At 45.1% G+C, this 17,642-nt stretch overlaps 1 protein-coding gene across 1 annotated transcript in view; it reads right to left on the bottom strand.

Moving 5' to 3' along the window:
- CSMD2 (CUB and Sushi multiple domains 2) overlaps positions 1 to 17,642 on the bottom strand; it is a 933,956-nt gene that overhangs the window by 568,437 nt on the left and 347,877 nt on the right. The window contains 1 exon segment of the mRNA XM_006862126.1: positions 11,895 to 12,089. Within this exon segment, the coding sequence (XP_006862188.1) occupies positions 11,895 to 12,089 (195 nt within the window).

Raw genomic sequence — 17,642 nt, 5'->3', positions numbered from 1 at the left:
CCCTAAGGACAAAGTTGAGAAGGGAGGGTGGAATGGAAGTAGGAACCACAGGGAGAAAGTGGGAAAATTGTTACACGGAGGAGACTGCAACCATTGAGATGAAACAAAGTGTAGGATTTGTTGAATGTAAAGCTGATGATCTTGTCTGTTAACTTTCACTGGAGTCACAATAAAAAGTCTGTATTTTTTTTTTTTTTTTAAAGGAAGAGATGGAGACGAACCTGATAATATGGCCCTCGGCCACTCTTCAGGTCTGGCATGGAACTCACCTCATGGCCAAATTTTCAGCCAAACAGTAAGATAGGTATATAGGGGTGACAACAACACTAATGAGGTATACTCAACATAAAATTGTCACTCATTCAAGATCAAAAGGGCAACATTTCCCTAAGGACAAGGTTGAGCAGGGAAGGGAAGGAGGGTGGAATGGAATTAACAACCACGGGAGGAAGTGGGATAACTGTTGTTACATGGAGGAGATTGTAATCATTGAGATGAAAAAATAGGTACGACTTGTTGGATGTAAAACTGACAATCTGCTCTGTAAATTTTTACTCAATGCACAATAGAACATTTTTAAAAATATGCTGCCTGCTCCTATACCATCCTCATGACCAGTTGGGGATCGGTCTGTTTTCATTGGCTGACTTTCAGAAGTAGATCACCAGACCTTTCTTCCTAGCTCCTCTTAGTTTAGAACCACCACTGAAATCTGTGCAGCACCATAACAAGACATAAGCCTCCACTGACAGGTCCACTGACTGGGAATCAAAGCTGGGTCTCCTACGTGGAAGGTTCAGATTCTACCACTGAAACCAACCTTATTTAAAAAACAAACAAACAAACAAACAAACAAAAGCCAGACAGAAAAAGCGGCCATCAAGTTGATTCCAGCTTATGGTACCTCTGTGTGTATCAGAGTAGAACTGTGCCCCATAGAAGGTTTTTTGGATGCAGAGCGTCCACAGTGAATGCTCAGTAAATGCTGGCTAATATTGGCATGGTAGTAAGAGCCTCAAAACAGCACGCAACATGCAACCCAGACCTTCCTCACTGTCTACACAATTATCCTAAGGTCTCTGGTTTCTCTCCTAGAGCTCTTTCTAACTCAGCTAGAAATTACTCCCAGCTGCAGAATGACTATTCCCCACTGTGGATAGCTCACAGACATCTTCAGATTGGTGGTGGCGGTTGTGTGCTGTGGAGTTGGTTCCGACACTTAGCAACCCTGTATAGGGTTTCTGAGGTTGTAAATCTTTACAGGAGCAGAAAGCCTCACCTTTCTCCCATGAAACGGTTGGTAGTTTCAAACTGCTGACCTTGAGGTTAGCAGCCTAACTTGTAACCACTACACTATCAGAGCTCCATAAATCTGGGCATATGGAGCCCTCTCAATGCTCCCTAGGATTAGGGCCCATCGCCCCATGAGAATCTGCTTCCTATCCCCTGCTCTGGTCTTCCCTATCTCAGTCAATGGCAACCTCATGCACCCAGGACTCTAGAAAGATTGTAGGACTCAGCCTTGACCCCTCTTCCATCATCATTTATATCCTATCTATTAGCAAGCCCCACTAGCTCTTCCCTAAACCACAACCCCACTCCACACACTTCTTCCCATCTCTGCCATGACCACCCTCAGCCAAAAGGTACCATCTCCACACTAGATGCCTGCAATGGCCTCTTCATTGGACTATCTGCTGTGCCCCTTGCTAAGTTACAGCCCCCATTCCTTCTAGCATCCAAAGTGATCTTCCTGAAACATGAAGTCAGACTATAGCAGCCCTGCTTCAAGCTTGCCTGTGCTTCCCTATTGAACTGAGACTCAAATCTCAACTTTGCACCCTGCTTTACCACAGCCCTGCCCTCTACACTTACTCCTCAGTCTACTTCGACACAGGGACTGGCTTTCAGTTCCTCTAAAAGTTAAGCTCTTTCCCATCTCAGGGCCGTTGCACCAGCTGTGCCTTTGCAGCGAATGCCTTTCCCCAGGTTTTCATATAATGGGCTCATCCTTGTCATTCAGAGCTCCATTCAAATGTCACCTCCTCAGAGTGGTCCTTTCTGACCACCCAGTCAAGATTAGCCTTCCTAGTCACTGAATCAAACACCAAATCCACTGCTGTAGAGTCAATTTTGACTCACAGCAACCCCATCAGGCTCCTTAGGGTGTCCAAGGCTGTAAATCTTTATAAGAGTTGTTGTTGTTAAGTGTCATTGAGTCAGTTCTGACTCATAGCAACCCTATACAGGGTTTCTGAGGAGCAGCTGATAAGTTTGAACCACCGACCTTGTGGTTCGCAGTTCACTGCTGACCCTACAGTGCCACACCAGAAGTTCCTTTATAGGAGTAGATAGCTTCCTCTTTTTCCCTAGGTGCTGCTGGTGGATTTGAACCACCCACCTTGCAGTTAGCAGCCCAGCACTTAACCCACTCTGCCATCAAGGCTCCTAATCACTAGTTGCTTTATTTAACTTCATACCGTGCTGATCACACCCTGAACTGTGTTTATTTGGTTAGGGTCTGTTCTGCTCCCCATACTAGAAAGGAAACTCCATGAGATCATGGGACTGGGTCTGACTCGATCACTGGCACTCTCTATCTAGAACCGTATCTGCTCCTAAGTGGGTGCTCCATAAATAATAATTGAATGGAAGACTGACTGGCTGGTACACAGTAGGTACTCAATAGATAGTTGCTGAGTAGTTGAGTGAATGACTGAGTCAACAATCAGTGCTGTGTTAGGCTGTTATGTCTTTACTTAACAAATCCAAAGTGGTTTAGCAGAGCACAAGCAACTGCACAGTTAGGGACTGGCAAAACGAAGGTTGAACTTAGGCCTGTCTGACTCCAGGCTCTTTTCATGCTTGATACCACACCACTGCCATGATTTCACATTCAGCAGTTTCCAGAAAATGGGGACTGCAGCTTGGCTCTTGCAGTTCAAGTATCTGTAGACCAAAATGCCTGTTTCCACTGCTCTGGTGGCAGCCCGCGGTGTTTGGCTGGAACCTCAGAGGCCAAGTTTTCCTTGCTCAGGCCAGCTTTCTCTGTGCCACCTGCCTCTAAGCCCCTGCAGCACCCGCACTCCATCCTTCCCCATGTGGCCTTCTTTGATGCAAGGCCAATGCCTGTCTTGAATTAGAGGCCAGTTGTTGAAATCCACATGGTCTTCTTTCTCCTGATCAAAGAGGCTTCACCGAGCTCAGCACCTCCCAGGGACCTCTCTGTCTTTGAACAGGTGCTCGGAGTGACACAAAGCCAAAGGAGGTTGCAGGGCCTGCCCCTTCTCTTGGGGAATGGGACTGAGCTTTGATGGGGTGGACACACAGGTCAGCTGGCTCAGCCCCTGGTCTAAGCTGTTCCCTGTTCCCCTTGCTCTGTGCTGCCAGAGTTTCCTGAGCCTGAGCCCACCTTTTGCTCAGTTACCTGACATTTCCTGGATGATGTAGAAGTATACGACTCTTCAACGTTTGCCAGGAAGCTCTGTGCTGCTCAGCAATGCTGGGCAGGTGGGGTAACCCAGGCCAGTAATTTCCCTTTAGGGCTTGCAAGCTTACAGGATCCTGGCCATTAATTAGAACCACCCAGCCATCCATTCATTCAGCAAATATTTACAGACCACTGCCCAGTGGATGAGGTTTATCCACTCCCAGATGCCAGCCCTTGAGATTTCTACATGAGAGGAAGAAAGGCCAAAAGGCTTTTCTTCTTTGCCGAGTATGAACCTGTTAACTCTGGCGTGACCAATAGTCCTGGCATGGAGTGAGGGTCTGCTAAGCATCCTTTGTTCCTGTTTAGCTGGGTCACCAAAGGAAGAGCAGTTTGGAAACGCACTTTCAGAAAGTCGCTGACATTCCTGAGAATGATTTTTGGATATCCTTGCAGCTTCTGGCAGATCAGTTGATCCAAAGTGGATCAGAGGCACAGGGAGGGTGGGGAGTGGGGCAGCTAGGCTGAGAGTTTGAGACGGCTTTTGTTTTTTCCCAGTCTTGGGGCAAAACCAACTCTCAGTCCCTGGACTAGTTATTGTTACGTGCTGGTAGTTTCAAAGGGCTGACCGTAAGATTTAACAGCTTGATTCGTAACTACTCTGGTAGTGTAGTGGTTACGAATCAGGTTGCGAACCTTAAGGCCAACAGTTCGAAACTACCAGCTGTTCCGCGGGAGAAAGATGAGGCGTTCTGCTCCCGTAAACATTTACAGCCTCGGAAACCCTGTACAGGGTCACTATGGGTCGGAACTGACTCGACAGCACTTAACAACAACAACACTATACCAGAGCTCCTTGGACTGGAAGCCCTCCTAAAAACAAGATTAGCCAGCATGGCTAAATTGGAAGATACTGATAGAAAAACTGAGAGGCAGAATTTTACAAAGGTCAGCCTGGGACTCTTTCTGGAAGGGGCCCATGCTCAGGAATTTGAGCTTGACCTGTCAGGGTTAAAGAGGCTCTGATGGGATTCTGGGAAATAGGTGATTTTGTTTAGTTCCTGGAGGTACAAATGGTTAATGTGCTTAGCTGCTAACAGAACAGTTGAGCTGGTGGCTCAAGTCCATCTGGAGGTGCCTCAAAAAGAAGGAATGGAAACTATAGAAAAGGATGGTAAACTTCCTAATACAATACCATTTACAATAGAAATATTTAGGAATAAATCTAACCAGACAAACAAAAGACCTATACAAAGAATACTACAAAACACTACTATAAGAAACCAAAAGCAAGTTACAAAAATGGAAGGTTATACCATGATCATGGATAGGAAGGCTTAACATTGTGAAAATTTCAATATTATCCAAAGCAATCTACAAACATAACACAATCCTAATCCAGATTCCAACAACATTCTTTAAAGAAATGGAAAAAAAAAATGATCGCGACAGCCTTGGATAAGAGGAATACTGCTTAAAAAGAACAAAATTGGAGGCCTCTTACTCCCTGATTTTAAAATTTACTACACAGTTACAGTGGTCAAAACAGCCTGATACTGGTACAATGAAAGATACATAGATCAATGGAACAGAATTGAGAACCCAGAAGTAAATCCATCCACATACAGACAACTGATCTTTGACAAAAACTCAAAATACATTAAATGGGGGAAGAGAGAGCCACTTCAACAAATGGTGCTTGAAAAACTGGATATTGATTTGCAAATGAATGAAACAAGACCCATATCTTACACCATATATAAAAACAAGTTCAACATCGACTAAAGACTTAAATAAATGTAAATCCCGCTAACTATAAAGATCATCAATGAAAAAATAGGAACAAATTTAAGGGCATACATAGACTATCAAACATTTTAAATAACACATAAACAATACGAGACAAAAGAGATGACTGGGGCATATGAAAAATTAGAAATGTATGGTCATCAAAAGATTTCACCAAAAAGAGTAAAACGGGAGCCCACAGACTGGGAAATTTTATTTTGCAATGACATATCAGGCAAGTGACTAGTCTCTAAAATTTATAAGAAATTGCAACACCTCTACAAGAAAAAGACAAATAACCTAATTTAAAAGTGGGCACAGAACATGAATAGACACTTCACCAAGGAAGACATTCAGGCAGCCGACAAACATATGAAGAAATGTCTGCAATCATTACCATTGGTGGTGGCTAATTCCAACTCATAGAGACCCTGCATAGGGTTCCTGAGGCTGTAAATCTTTATGGGATCGTTCTCCTGTGGAACTGCTGGCAGTTTCAAACTGCTGACTATGAGATTAGCAGGCCAACTCTTAACCACTACACTACCAGAGCTCCTTCATTAGCCATTAGAGAGATGCATATCAAAACAATAATGACATATCATCCCACACCAGCAATAACAGTGAAGTTCAAAAAAACAAAAGACAACAAATGCTGCTGAGGGTGTAGAGAGACTGGGACCCTCCTATATTGCTGATGGGATTGTAAAATGGTTCATCTGCTTTGGAAAATGGTATGGCACTTCAGAAAGTTGGAAATAGAAATACTTTATAATGTAGCAATTCCTCTACTTAGTATATATGCACAAGAAATATGAACTGGAAAGCAAGTAGATATATGCACACTAATGTTCATTGTAGCACTATTCACAGTAGTAAAAAGATGGAGACAACCTAAGTGCCCATCAATGGAAGAATGAATAAACAAACTTTGATACATAAACACAAAAGAATACTATCTAAGCCTGAAGAATAACAAAGAAGCTGAAGAACACCTCATAATGTAGATGAACCTTGAGGACATTATGCTGAGTGAAATTGTCAGGTACAAAAGGACAAATATTGCATAAGACCATTACGGTAAAAGTACTAAAAGAGGAAGGGCTGGCTGGTCTGAAGTTTAGGGAGACATGTGAACTCCCAAGCCCATGGACACTGACCCAGCTACTGGGGGCTAGAGCTGAAAGCACAGTGGCCAGCTGGACTGAAGTGGGGGGAAGCATGTGAGAATTCCCAAATTTGTAGATAGTACCCATTTGACCTAGCTTGGATGAGTAGCTGATCAAAACTCAACCAGATGAAGACAAAGAAGTTGGATAGAGGGAGCAGGCATAAATTGCTAATATTTGATGAACTGGACCTTTGCTTATGGATGCAGTTGCTCAAAATTCCAACTGAAATGGAAAGATCCTTCATATTAAGGATTGGGTTTGTCTCCTCAGTACACTGGGTTGATAGGGACAGGCAACTCAGACACTGGCTATCAAAAATGAGAAGTTATAAAGGCATGAAGTGGCAGCTTATAAGCTTTTAAGAGTATACTTAGTTTTAGAATGGGGGGTTAAGGTAGTGTCCCTACTGAATAGTTTCCCTCTTTTCCAGATGGATCTGGTGAAATGGATGGAGAATGGTGGTGATAGGATTTTATGATTCAATTGTGAGTGATTGTTATCAGGACTAATTGCGATGGTCACATAGGCAAATGTAGAAGTTGTGTAACTAAAAGGGGCAAGTACTTAATCTTCCATTTAAGGAACACAGGACCCTAGGAACATCAAGTGGGTAGAAAAGCGGCAAGAGCAGAGATGGTGGCGGCAGAGGTGATGGCATAGAGAGAGGAGCTGAGGACTCTAGGCCCATGGACCGAGAAAGGCTGCTCTTGGACATTTAAATGACTATATATGGTTTGTTTTGTATGTGCACATTAAAAAAAAATATGAGGAATAGAAGTAAATACTGTTAATGATGGTACATGGCGGGGATTGTAATCATTGCAATGAAACAAAGTATGGTTTGTTGAATGTAAAACTGATAGTCTGCCCTGTAAACCTGTAAACTTAAAAATAAATTAATTAATAATAGTTTTGTTTTAATTAAAAAAAAAAATTTAAGTAAGACCTGGACCACAGTCATAGCCTTTTGCTTAAGGGCAGAGGTGCGGCGGGGACTGGACAGAGGAAGATTCATCAGATGTGGAGACCAGAGATGTGGGCAGTAAGGGACAGAGGGGAGTGTACAAGCCACTGGTGGACAGTGACTGTCTTGGTTCTCTTATTGTTGTTGTTGTTAAGTGCCGTCGAGTCGGTTCCGACCCATAGCGACCCTGTATAAGGTTTCCGAGGGTGTAAATCTTTACGGGAGTAGAAAGCCTCATCTTTCTCCCGCGGAGCGGCTGGTAGTTTCGAACTGCTGACCTTAAGGTTCGCAGCCCGATTCGTAACCACTACGCTACCAGAGCTGCCAATATCCCCAGTGGACAACTTTAACAAACACATTTCATCTCTCATAGCTCAAGAGGCTACAGGTCTTAATTCTGTCAGGAATGCTTTCTCTCTCAGCCAGCTCTGGAGGAAGGCCCTTGTCTCCTTCCAAAAGCCATGGGCCCAGTGTCCCCTTGAAGATCTCCATGTGTCTTGTCATCAATATTCTCCTGGGTCTAGGAGGTTCTCAGCAAAGGAAGCCAGGTCCAAGGGACATCTCTGCTCCTGGGGCTCTTTTTTTTATTTTTGGGTGGTAGCCAGGTGCCTCTCTCTGTTGGCTTCTGTCTCCTTTTATCTCTTGTAAGATCTAAGGTGATACAGGCCACATCCCAGGGGAACTCTCCTTATGTCTCATCAGGGCTGTCACCTGAGTGACGGGATGGCATCCCACCCTAATCTCCTTACAACTAATTGGATGGTCACATTGTGGAGGGTGATTACATCATTACATAACTGCCAAGTAATATCAATGCACAACTGCCAATGATAAAGAAAATCAGGACCCAGCCAACATATTTTTTGGGGAACACAACTGAATCCATGACAGTGACACTTCACTGAACTAGAAAAGGCAGCAGAAAGAGCAAGTTTGGGGGTAAAAATAGGAACATAGGTTTTGGACACACCCCATTTGAAGGACATCCCATGAGGGGTTCAGTGTTGCTGTCAGCTACTGTTGAGTTGGCATGACCCATGGCAACCCCATGCACAATGGGATCATAGGGTTTTCATTGGTTGAGCTTCCAGAGATAGATCTCCAGGCCTTTCTTCCTAGTCTGTCTTAGTCTGAAAGCTCCACTGAAACCTGTTCAGCATTCTAGGAGCCCTCGGGTCTCCACTGACAGATGGGTGGTGTCTGCACTTCAGGGTCCCATGTGGACAACTAGAATTCTACAAGAACCACTCCTGCCTCCTGCACATTGCTGTTGTTAAGTGTCACTGAGTCAGTTTTGAGTCATAGCGACGCCCAGGGTTTCCAAAGAGCGGCTGGTGGGTTTGAACTGCCGACCATGCGGTTAGCAGTCCAGTGCTTATCCTACAGGGCCACAATATTTATCAACTTGGACCTTACTTCCTTCAGTATGAATTAAGTATACTGCTGTTATTTCATTTCATTTTTAGTTAAGAAAACTGAGTGGGGCCCAGAGATGTTGAGTAACTAGTCCAGAGTCACTCAGCATCTGAATCTAGGTGATGGGACACTACGGTCCATGTTCTGAGTGGTTCTGTGGTAGTCATGGTGACGCATGAGTGACAGTAAACCCAAAGATGCCAATCACCTGGAGAGAGAACACCCCAAATTAGAAATGAAGCCTGAGAGGAGGGGACTTAGAGAGGCAGCAAAGGGGACAGTGGTTGTGTTGGGCCTCACCACATGATTGAGGCAGGTACTGTTTGTTGGCTGAGGAATGACAAAGAAATGTGGAGATAGGTGGAGACTGATTGATTTATGGTGGCTTTTTTGTGGAGAAGGAATTTATGGCAGAGAGCATTCTACGATCAATTAATTACATCTGCCATGGGAGTGGGAAGAAGCAATATATGTGTCAAACGTTTTCCACCCCTGCTGTAGACAGAAGAAAGTGGGTGTTACCCTTGCAATAGTAATTAAGAAAGACTCCCTCCAAAAAAGAAGGGAAAACTTGTACTAAAGAGTGAACACCTTGTTCCAGCCATTTCTCATCTCCTCAAAGTGTTCTTCCCAGACCTGTATCCTGGGACCCATGGAATTTAAAGATGAGAGTTTCAAGAAGAAAAGAGTGGTCAGTAGTGCAAAAGGCTGTTGAGAGGTCAGGAAATACAAGGGTGAGAATCATTCCCATCTGATTTGTCAACATGGTGCAGAATATTGGGGGCGAAGGCCAGCCTGCAGAGGAGTAAACGGGAGGGAAGGAGGAGAGGCAGGGCTGAGTGGTGCTTTTGAGATGCTGGACTGGATGTGGATAAGGACCCCTGGTGGTGCAGTGGCTGGTAACCACAAGGCCGGCTGTTCAAACCCACCAGCTACTCTACAGGAGGCAGATGAGGCAGATGATTCTCGTCGCCCTTATATTTCCTGCTTCCATAAAGACTTACAGTCTTGGAACCTTTAAGGAGCAGTTCTGCCTTGTCCTATGGTTGCTATGAGTAGATGATTTCACAACAGTGAATTTTGGTTCAGGGTTGGGTTAGTGACATGGGAAACTCCTACGATGTGATGTTCAATGTTTTTAAAAGGTGGTTATAAAACTGTTTACATGCATTAGAATCTCAATTATGTACATATGTACAATGAATGTATAGGTGTAATAGATATTGAGTCCTGGTATGGCTCTGTGGGTTAATACGCCAGGCTGCAAGGTTTGGTTAAATCAAGGTCGGCCGTTCAAGCTCACCAGCAGCTCCTTGGAAACCCTATCCAGGGTTACTGTGAGTAAGAACTGACTAAAGAGTGCTTAACAACAACAATAATACGTATAGGAAAAAAACAGGAAGGAAGTACAAGACAGTTGTTAAAAATGGGGAAATGTTGCATTCTTTTCTGTGTTTAGTAAGCTTTTCAAAAGAGATTACGCATTATTCTTTATCATCAAATAAAAGCCATTCGAAATGATTTTAGAAATAAGCTTGGCTATCCTGGTGTGGCGCTTTAGGGTAAGCACTGGACTGCCAACCACAAGGTTGGCAGTTCAAACCCACTAGCCATTCCTCACAAGCCCTATGCAGCAGGGTCACTATGAGTCAGAACTGCTGCAACAACACTTAACAACAAAAATTATGAATGTGGATGGTTTGAATCCATCTAGAGGCACCTCAGAAGAAAGACCCGGTGATCTACGTCTGAAAGGTCTGCCCATCAAAAACCCCGTGGAGCACAGTTCTAGTCTGACACACACGCATTCACCCTAAGTCAAGAGTTGACTCAAAGGCAACCAACCAGTTTTAATTTTAAGTGAGGGTGGGGAGGGGGGTAATAAGTAATAGGCTGGGAGTAGGATGACCTACTGTCCCAGTGTGCCCAGGTCTGAGGGGGTTCCCAGAACAAGACTTTCAGATCTAAAAATGGGAAAGTCCCGACAAACTGGAATGAGTTGATTAACTGTGGAGAGGCAGAAACAGCACTAAAGGGAAATGGGATCTTTTGGGGGGTGAGTATTGGGCAAAGAGGTTTTGTGCATATTTGGAGGATGAGAGGAAGAAACTATTTGGTAAGGAGTGGCTGAATTTATAGGTAAGGGACGAGAATAGCCACCAGGGTGCAGTCAGTGTGAAAACGGCGGAGGCAAGATCCATGTGTAAGAGGAGAGATGGTCTGTGGTGGAAAGAGGGACATCAGATGTTGTAGATGCAGTGGGAGGAGTCTGACAGAAGGCAGCCTTGAAGGCCAGGAGGTCTGCTAAGGCCAAGAAGGCCCTGAAATACCCAAGACCTATAGAGGGTACATGCGATGGAGAGTAGGCTAAAGTCCTGTGAATATGCCCTCATTTGGAAATAGGGTCTTTGAAGACATTTTCAGTTAACACAAGTCCATACTAATCAAATCCAAGTCCAATCCAATCCGACTGCTGTTCTTATATAAAGACAAGAGACAGAGACACACACACAGATGCCCATGTAAAGACAGAGGCAGGGATCGGAGTGGTGCGGCCACAAGCCAAGGAGTCCTACCAGCCAGCGTCAGAATGGTTCTTCGTTCAGAGTCCCCACAAGGAACCAGCTCGTCGACACCCTGATTTGGGATTTCTGTTGTTACATGCCCTTGTGTTATTTCAACTCACACCAACCCTCTAGGACAGACTAGAATTGCCTCATAAAGCTTGCAAGGCTGCAATCTTTACAGAAACCGGCTGCGACATCTCAGAGCAAGCTGATGGATTCAAACTTCAGATCTTTCTGCTAGCAATGGAGCGCTTAACCACTGCACCACCAGAGCTCTCTTTGGACTTCCAGTTTCCAGAATTGTGTGATGATAAATTTCTGTTCCAAAACGTCACCCCAGGAAACAAATATGCGGGGGCTTCAAAAAGTTTGAGGGGAAATTCCATATCTTCTATTTTCAATGCCCACAAACTTTTTGAAGTTCCTTTGTACATCCCCAATGCCCTGCAGGGGTGGAGGGTGTCGTTTTTTCTTTGGGGATTGTATTCTACTGGGGGTACATGGGATACCCACCGCACATCCTCTCCCGGCTGCTGCCTGCGCCCACAGCCACTTACCTCTGCAGGAGGGCAGGGGGAAGTCCCACGTGGCGCTGTTCTCAGAGCTGGCGTGGCAGGTGAGCACTGCGTGACCCTCCAGGAAGAAGCCAAGGTTGCAGCTATAGCGGACTTTGTCGCCGAGGTTGAAGGTGGAGCCCTGCTGGACACCGTTAGGCAGCCTCCCTGGGTTTCCACACGTATGACTGGGGAGAACTGGGAAGGAGAGGAGAAACAAAGCCTGTGAGTTGGGCTCAAGCCCTGACCCTGCTTCCTAGCAGTGCCCCCTTTAGGTATGTCTTGGGACTCATTTCTTCTGTAAATGCGGAAGGTCACCGGAAGGTCACCACTTAAGTCGGCCAAGTGTCTAAGGTTAGTGTACTCGCATATGAAATTTCTCAGTGGGCACCCAGGTTCATAATTCTTGATAGTGTAGCCCTGGGTGTGAATTTTGTCTGTCCCACAAAGGTTGTCTGACCTCTTGCTAGGAGACCAGAGAGTCCCTTTTATCTCTTAGGCACAGTTGCGCTGATCTCACCAAACACTAGGGCACATCCTAAAGCAGAGCCTGGCGCAGAGTGGGTGCTCATTAACCAGAAGGCCCTTTTTTCCAAAGTGATCTGCCTGGCAGACAGAGGGTACCCTGGCCCAGCAGGTTCAGGGGGAGTTGTAAGGGCCGTTTGCTACCAGCATAGGCGGTGAGATGGAAAAACGGAACCTGAGTTCTCATCAGCTTGACCTGTTCCAAGGGGAAAATTGGGAGTAGAGGAACATAATGTACAACGTACAACCAGAACAAACACAAACCAGGGCTGGCTGAAAGCATGCTTTTGTTACCTAGAGGGAATAGTCTTTGTAAGGATGCAAGAGCATCATGACCCGCCAATTATGGGGGGGTGGGGGTGGGGGGTAGGATACACTTCTTTGTGCCTGGAGTTCAACCCAGCTTTCCTTTTCCCTGCCCTCTGTCCCACCCCCCACCCCGAGTTGGAACTGCTTGTGCTCTGCAGGTCAGGCCTCCCCCCTGCCTGGAAGTCCCCATGGTAAAGGAGGGTCACAGCTGCACCCAGGCTGCTATCCCAGCACCCGTCCACTGCTGTCCAGTGGCAGGGAGTGCAGACTTGAAGAAGCCACAAGGCTTACCAAACCTGTGGGGCCTTGAGCAGGTCTCTTCACCTCTGTGAACCTCAGTTTCCTCAGCATTTGCCTCACAGGGTTGTTGTGAGGACTACATGAGTTCAGGTATGGAAAGTGCTTAGAACAGAGCTGGGCACATAGTACATATAACATAAGTGACTAAGCTCCCAGTTCAGTGGGAGATGTGTTAGGATGGGATATGTTAACCAAAAGGTTGTTGATTCAAACCCACTCAACATTTCTGTGGGAGATCTTACTCCAGAAAGATTACAGCCTAGAAAAACCTATGGGGTAGTTGCACTCTGCCTCCTGGGGTCTCTATGAGTGGAAATTTGTTCCATGGCACCTACCAATGATGGGCTACCTTACCAATCAGGACATCTACCACCCTGTCTGAATGGTCAGGGCTGACTTCTGGAGCAGCTGATACCTATGCCGAACACTAAGAGATTAGTAAGAATTAGCAGGGCAGAAGGAGTGTTTAGGTAGAGGCAACAGCATGTGCAAAGGCCCTGAGGCCAGAGAAAGCTCAGAGATTCTGGACTGAGAGGGTGGGTATGTCAATGAAGATGGGAAAATGGACTGGCCTGGACTCTAGAGGGCACCCCAGGCCCTTTCAGCAGCCTTTTCCTGCCCACAGCTTTGCAGGTTTCAGAAGCCTCAGAAGAAATGCTTTCCCTCCTCCTCACCCTCCCTTCCCTCTCAAAGAAGAGACAATTCAGTGCCAAGGGAAGTGGCAGTCAGAAATCAAGTGCTGCCATTGTCTTATTCTGCGTGCGACCTTGAGTCATGTGATCTCTCTGAGCCCTTCTTCCTTTATCTGAGAAAGAGTGATAATGATAAAGTCTAGTGGACATCAGTAGTGAAGACCCAGCCAGGCACATAGGAGGTGCAGAAAATGTCAGAGGCTATTATTTCACCTGGCCAGAGAGGCCATGAGGCACTTACAGGTAGACCCTTGCATGTTCATTAATTAGTTGTTTGGTAAATTATTTACTCATGTATTAATTTCCCCATGCAACAAGGATTTATTGTGGGGTGTGGCGCTGTAGGATCAACACTGGACTGCTAATCACAGGTTAAGTGCTTCAAACCCACCTTGGAAATCCTATACAGGGTTCCTATGAGCCAGAGGGGTACTTAACAACAACTGCACTGAGGGAACAACAGGCTTTCTCCCTGCTCCCATGAGGCTTCTGTTGTCTTGTGGGTGAGTCCATATTAGGTCCTTGCTGATTCTCTACCTTGACAAGTGGAGCCATGAAAGGAGCTACCCCGAGGCCCTCCTCAGCGGTGGTGGTGATCAACCCACACTCTGAGGCAGTGACTGGGATGTGCTTGTGTTTGTGAGTGCTGAGGTGGGAGGGCTGGCTCAGGTAAACATTTGGAGAAGCAAGCAAGCGAAGGGGAGGAGAGAGAGCCCACCAGGGGAAATGGATTGAGAACTAGTGTAGAGCTAACCTTTCATTTTCTGCAATGAGACGCAAAGACTCAATTTAATTAAATTACGAATGTCAAATTTTTAATGAACCTGCTTCTGCTTTGGGCTTTCTTCCTTGGAAATTAATGACTGGAACATCACTATAAATAAAAGTCGATTCTTTGTAAAAAGTCATTCTCAAACGTTCTTTGCTCTTTACTTAAGGAGCTGCTCATAATCAGGCCACTGACCTGGACACCCCAGAAGCTGGGTGTGAGAAAGGGACCCATTTCAAACCCCACTCCCTAGAGGACAGACTTATAGCTCATGAGTTGATAAGCGGGTTCAAATCCCGCTTTACTCTCTGAGTCATATTGAGCTACAAACTTGACCTCTCTGGGTTTTAACTCCATCATCTGAAAATGAGAGTTGTTTTTGCCTCCTGGATGGGATCCCTGGGTGGTGTGCATGGTTAACGTGCTCAGTTGCTAACCGAAAGGTTGAAGATTCTAGTCTACCTAGAGGTACTGTGGAATAAAGTCCTGGCTACCTACTTCTGAAAAATCAGCCATTGAAAACCCAACGACACACGTGGGATCCCAGCAGCAACTGGTTTTTAAATTTCTTTAAATGATTGACAACACTCACTGAGTACTTGTATGTTTTAGACCCTGGACCTAAAATTTATTGTATTTAATCCTCAAAATCATCTAATGAAATACATTTTTTTTTTCACAAAAAAACAAACAAACAAACCACATTGGTTGTTGTACCCACCAATGCCCACACATAGTGATCTCATCCATGTATTAAAGAGTAGAACTGCTGTCTAGGGTTTTCCTAGGTCTAATAAAGAACTCTGGTAGTGTAGGGGTCATGAGATGGGCTGCTACCAGCCTTTCCATGGCAGAAAGATAAGGCTTTCTGCTCCCGTGAACATTTACAGCCAAGGAAACCCTATGCAGGATCACTACGGGCAGAACCAACTCCACGGCACATAACCACCACCAATCTTTACAGAAGCAAGTTGCCAGACCTGTCTTCCATGGTACCACTGGATGGGTTTGAACCGTCAACTTTCAGGTTAGTAGTTGAACTACAACCATTTCTACTACATACAGGTTATTGTCATTGTTAAATCAGTTCCAACCCTGTATAGGGTTTTCAGGGAGCAGCCGGTGGGTTTGAATCACCGACCTTGTGATCACAGCCCACTGCTTACCCTACAGAGCCACATAGGGTGCATAAAATGGGGCTTCCAAGAGTTTGTGGGAAAATTCCATTATCTTTCAATTCCATTTTTTTCCATGAACTTTTTGCAGTCCCCTAATTTCAACCTCCTTTTACAGATGAAACACTAAGGCCCAGAGAGTTTAACTAGCTTTCTGAAGGCCACACAGCCAGACAAAAATAAAACAGAGCTAGGTAGCTCCACTGTTCCTTACTTTTAGCTGGGCTGCGATACTGCTTCTGACAAAGGCAAAGGGCCTGACACACAGTGGGTGTTTAACTAATCCCCCCTACCCCCCACCCTGTGATTTCCGGACTGTCCAGATTTAGCAGGCTTGTTCTTCGTTTTGTTTTGTTTTCTCACTCTGATTTGCCAATCCTGTACTTTTTAATAATGTCAAGGGCAACGTTTAAAGTGTGATCTTTTGTAATGTGTCTGATGCACAATTTTCTGGACAGAAGAGGAGATGGGAGATAAGGCACAAAGCGAAGCCTTTCAAGGCAACAGCATCCTTTGATTTGTCGATGTTGCCTGTGTTCTTTGGCACAGATATTATAACTGTTCATGCTCTCCTATCTATAAAACTTCCTTTTGATTGCTTACGAAATGAAGAGTGGGATATTTACATCCAACGCCGTCCAGAACAATATTATTAAAGCTTTGTCTGACATTGAACAATTCCATTGTAGATTAGCTGTGGGGAATTTTGTCCTGTCTACAAAGCTCAGCTCTTGCCAATCAACTTAATATTCTCAGTGATTGTATGACGATGAGTCTCCTCTGTGGTTGGAGGGCGGCAAAAGCTACATCTGCCTTCTTTTATTTTTAATCTGAGATTCCGGTGCCTGTGTTATGGGGATGAGTTGATAATGCTCTCTAGACAAGCACCCGCCATATGTTTTGGTTTCTTATCTTCCACCAAGTCACTTGTTTCATGTCCATGGCTGTCTGGCTGATACAAAATGGTCAGATGGCTGGGAAGAAGCCTTCAGAGAGAGGGTCTCAGCATACTTTCAGTGCTAGAGGAGATGGTGTGGTGTGCGTCTGTGTGTGTGTTAGGTAGGAGAGGCAGTGGAAAGGATCATTTCAGTGCAGTGCAATCTACTAGACAGCACTGAGATTTGGTTTTAGTATCTTTTGGAATAGAGTCTATAGTGGTTCAAATAGCAGAGTGCTGGGCTTAACTAAAAGGTTGGCAATTCACACGCACTGAGAGGTGCCTCTGAAGTAAGACCTGGCACTCTGCTTCAACATAGACCAATGGACTTTCTACTCAACACACTTTGATAGCAGCAAAAAACAACAACAATCTTTTGAGTACCCACCTGTTGTAGGCACTTCTGTGTCGCATATTATCTCATGAAAGCATGTTTTACATTGTTTATTTCACACTCACTTTGTAAGTGGTTTGTGGACTTTTCCGGCTGTCCCCACCTTGTCTATTCTAAGCCACAGGTGGCTCAAACACACCTTGTTTTCCTTTCAAATCATCCTTCAAGACCATGATGAAATGTCACCTTCTCTGTGAAGCCTTCCTTGATATCCTTGATGTGTTAACAGAAAACCCCCATGAACACAACCTGATAGGATACAAATTCAGTCATGTGTGAATAGAGAGTGGCTCCCAGTATCATGGGATTCCCAGTTCACCAACTACGCAGGCCCACTCTGATCATGACTCCAACCTTATAACCTCATGGTGGTGGTGGTTGAGTTTTGGACCTCACTTACAGGACTGTGCCAGGGTTTCCCTTGCACTGCAATTGCTGCACTTGTCATACAATATCGTAATTTGCTCATTCATTAACTTATAACATCCCACCTCCCCTAAGGGAAGCTGAGCCTGCGTGTAACTGTTTAGGTGTCTATTCTCATTTCTGGACTCCTCCAAGGGCAGGAACCATGTGGTATTTTTATATGTCTAGTGTTGTAGTCAATGTTTGGCACAAAGAGTGTCCAGATGGAATGTGCTGAATGAGTG

Source organism: Chrysochloris asiatica, unplaced genomic scaffold (assembly GCF_000296735.1).
Source record: "Chrysochloris asiatica unplaced genomic scaffold, ChrAsi1.0 scaffold00047, whole genome shotgun sequence".
Taxonomy (NCBI): Eukaryota; Metazoa; Chordata; class Mammalia; order Afrosoricida; family Chrysochloridae; genus Chrysochloris; species Chrysochloris asiatica.
The sequence above is the reverse complement of the archived record's forward strand: the minus strand, read 5'-3'. Positions and strand labels throughout refer to the sequence as shown.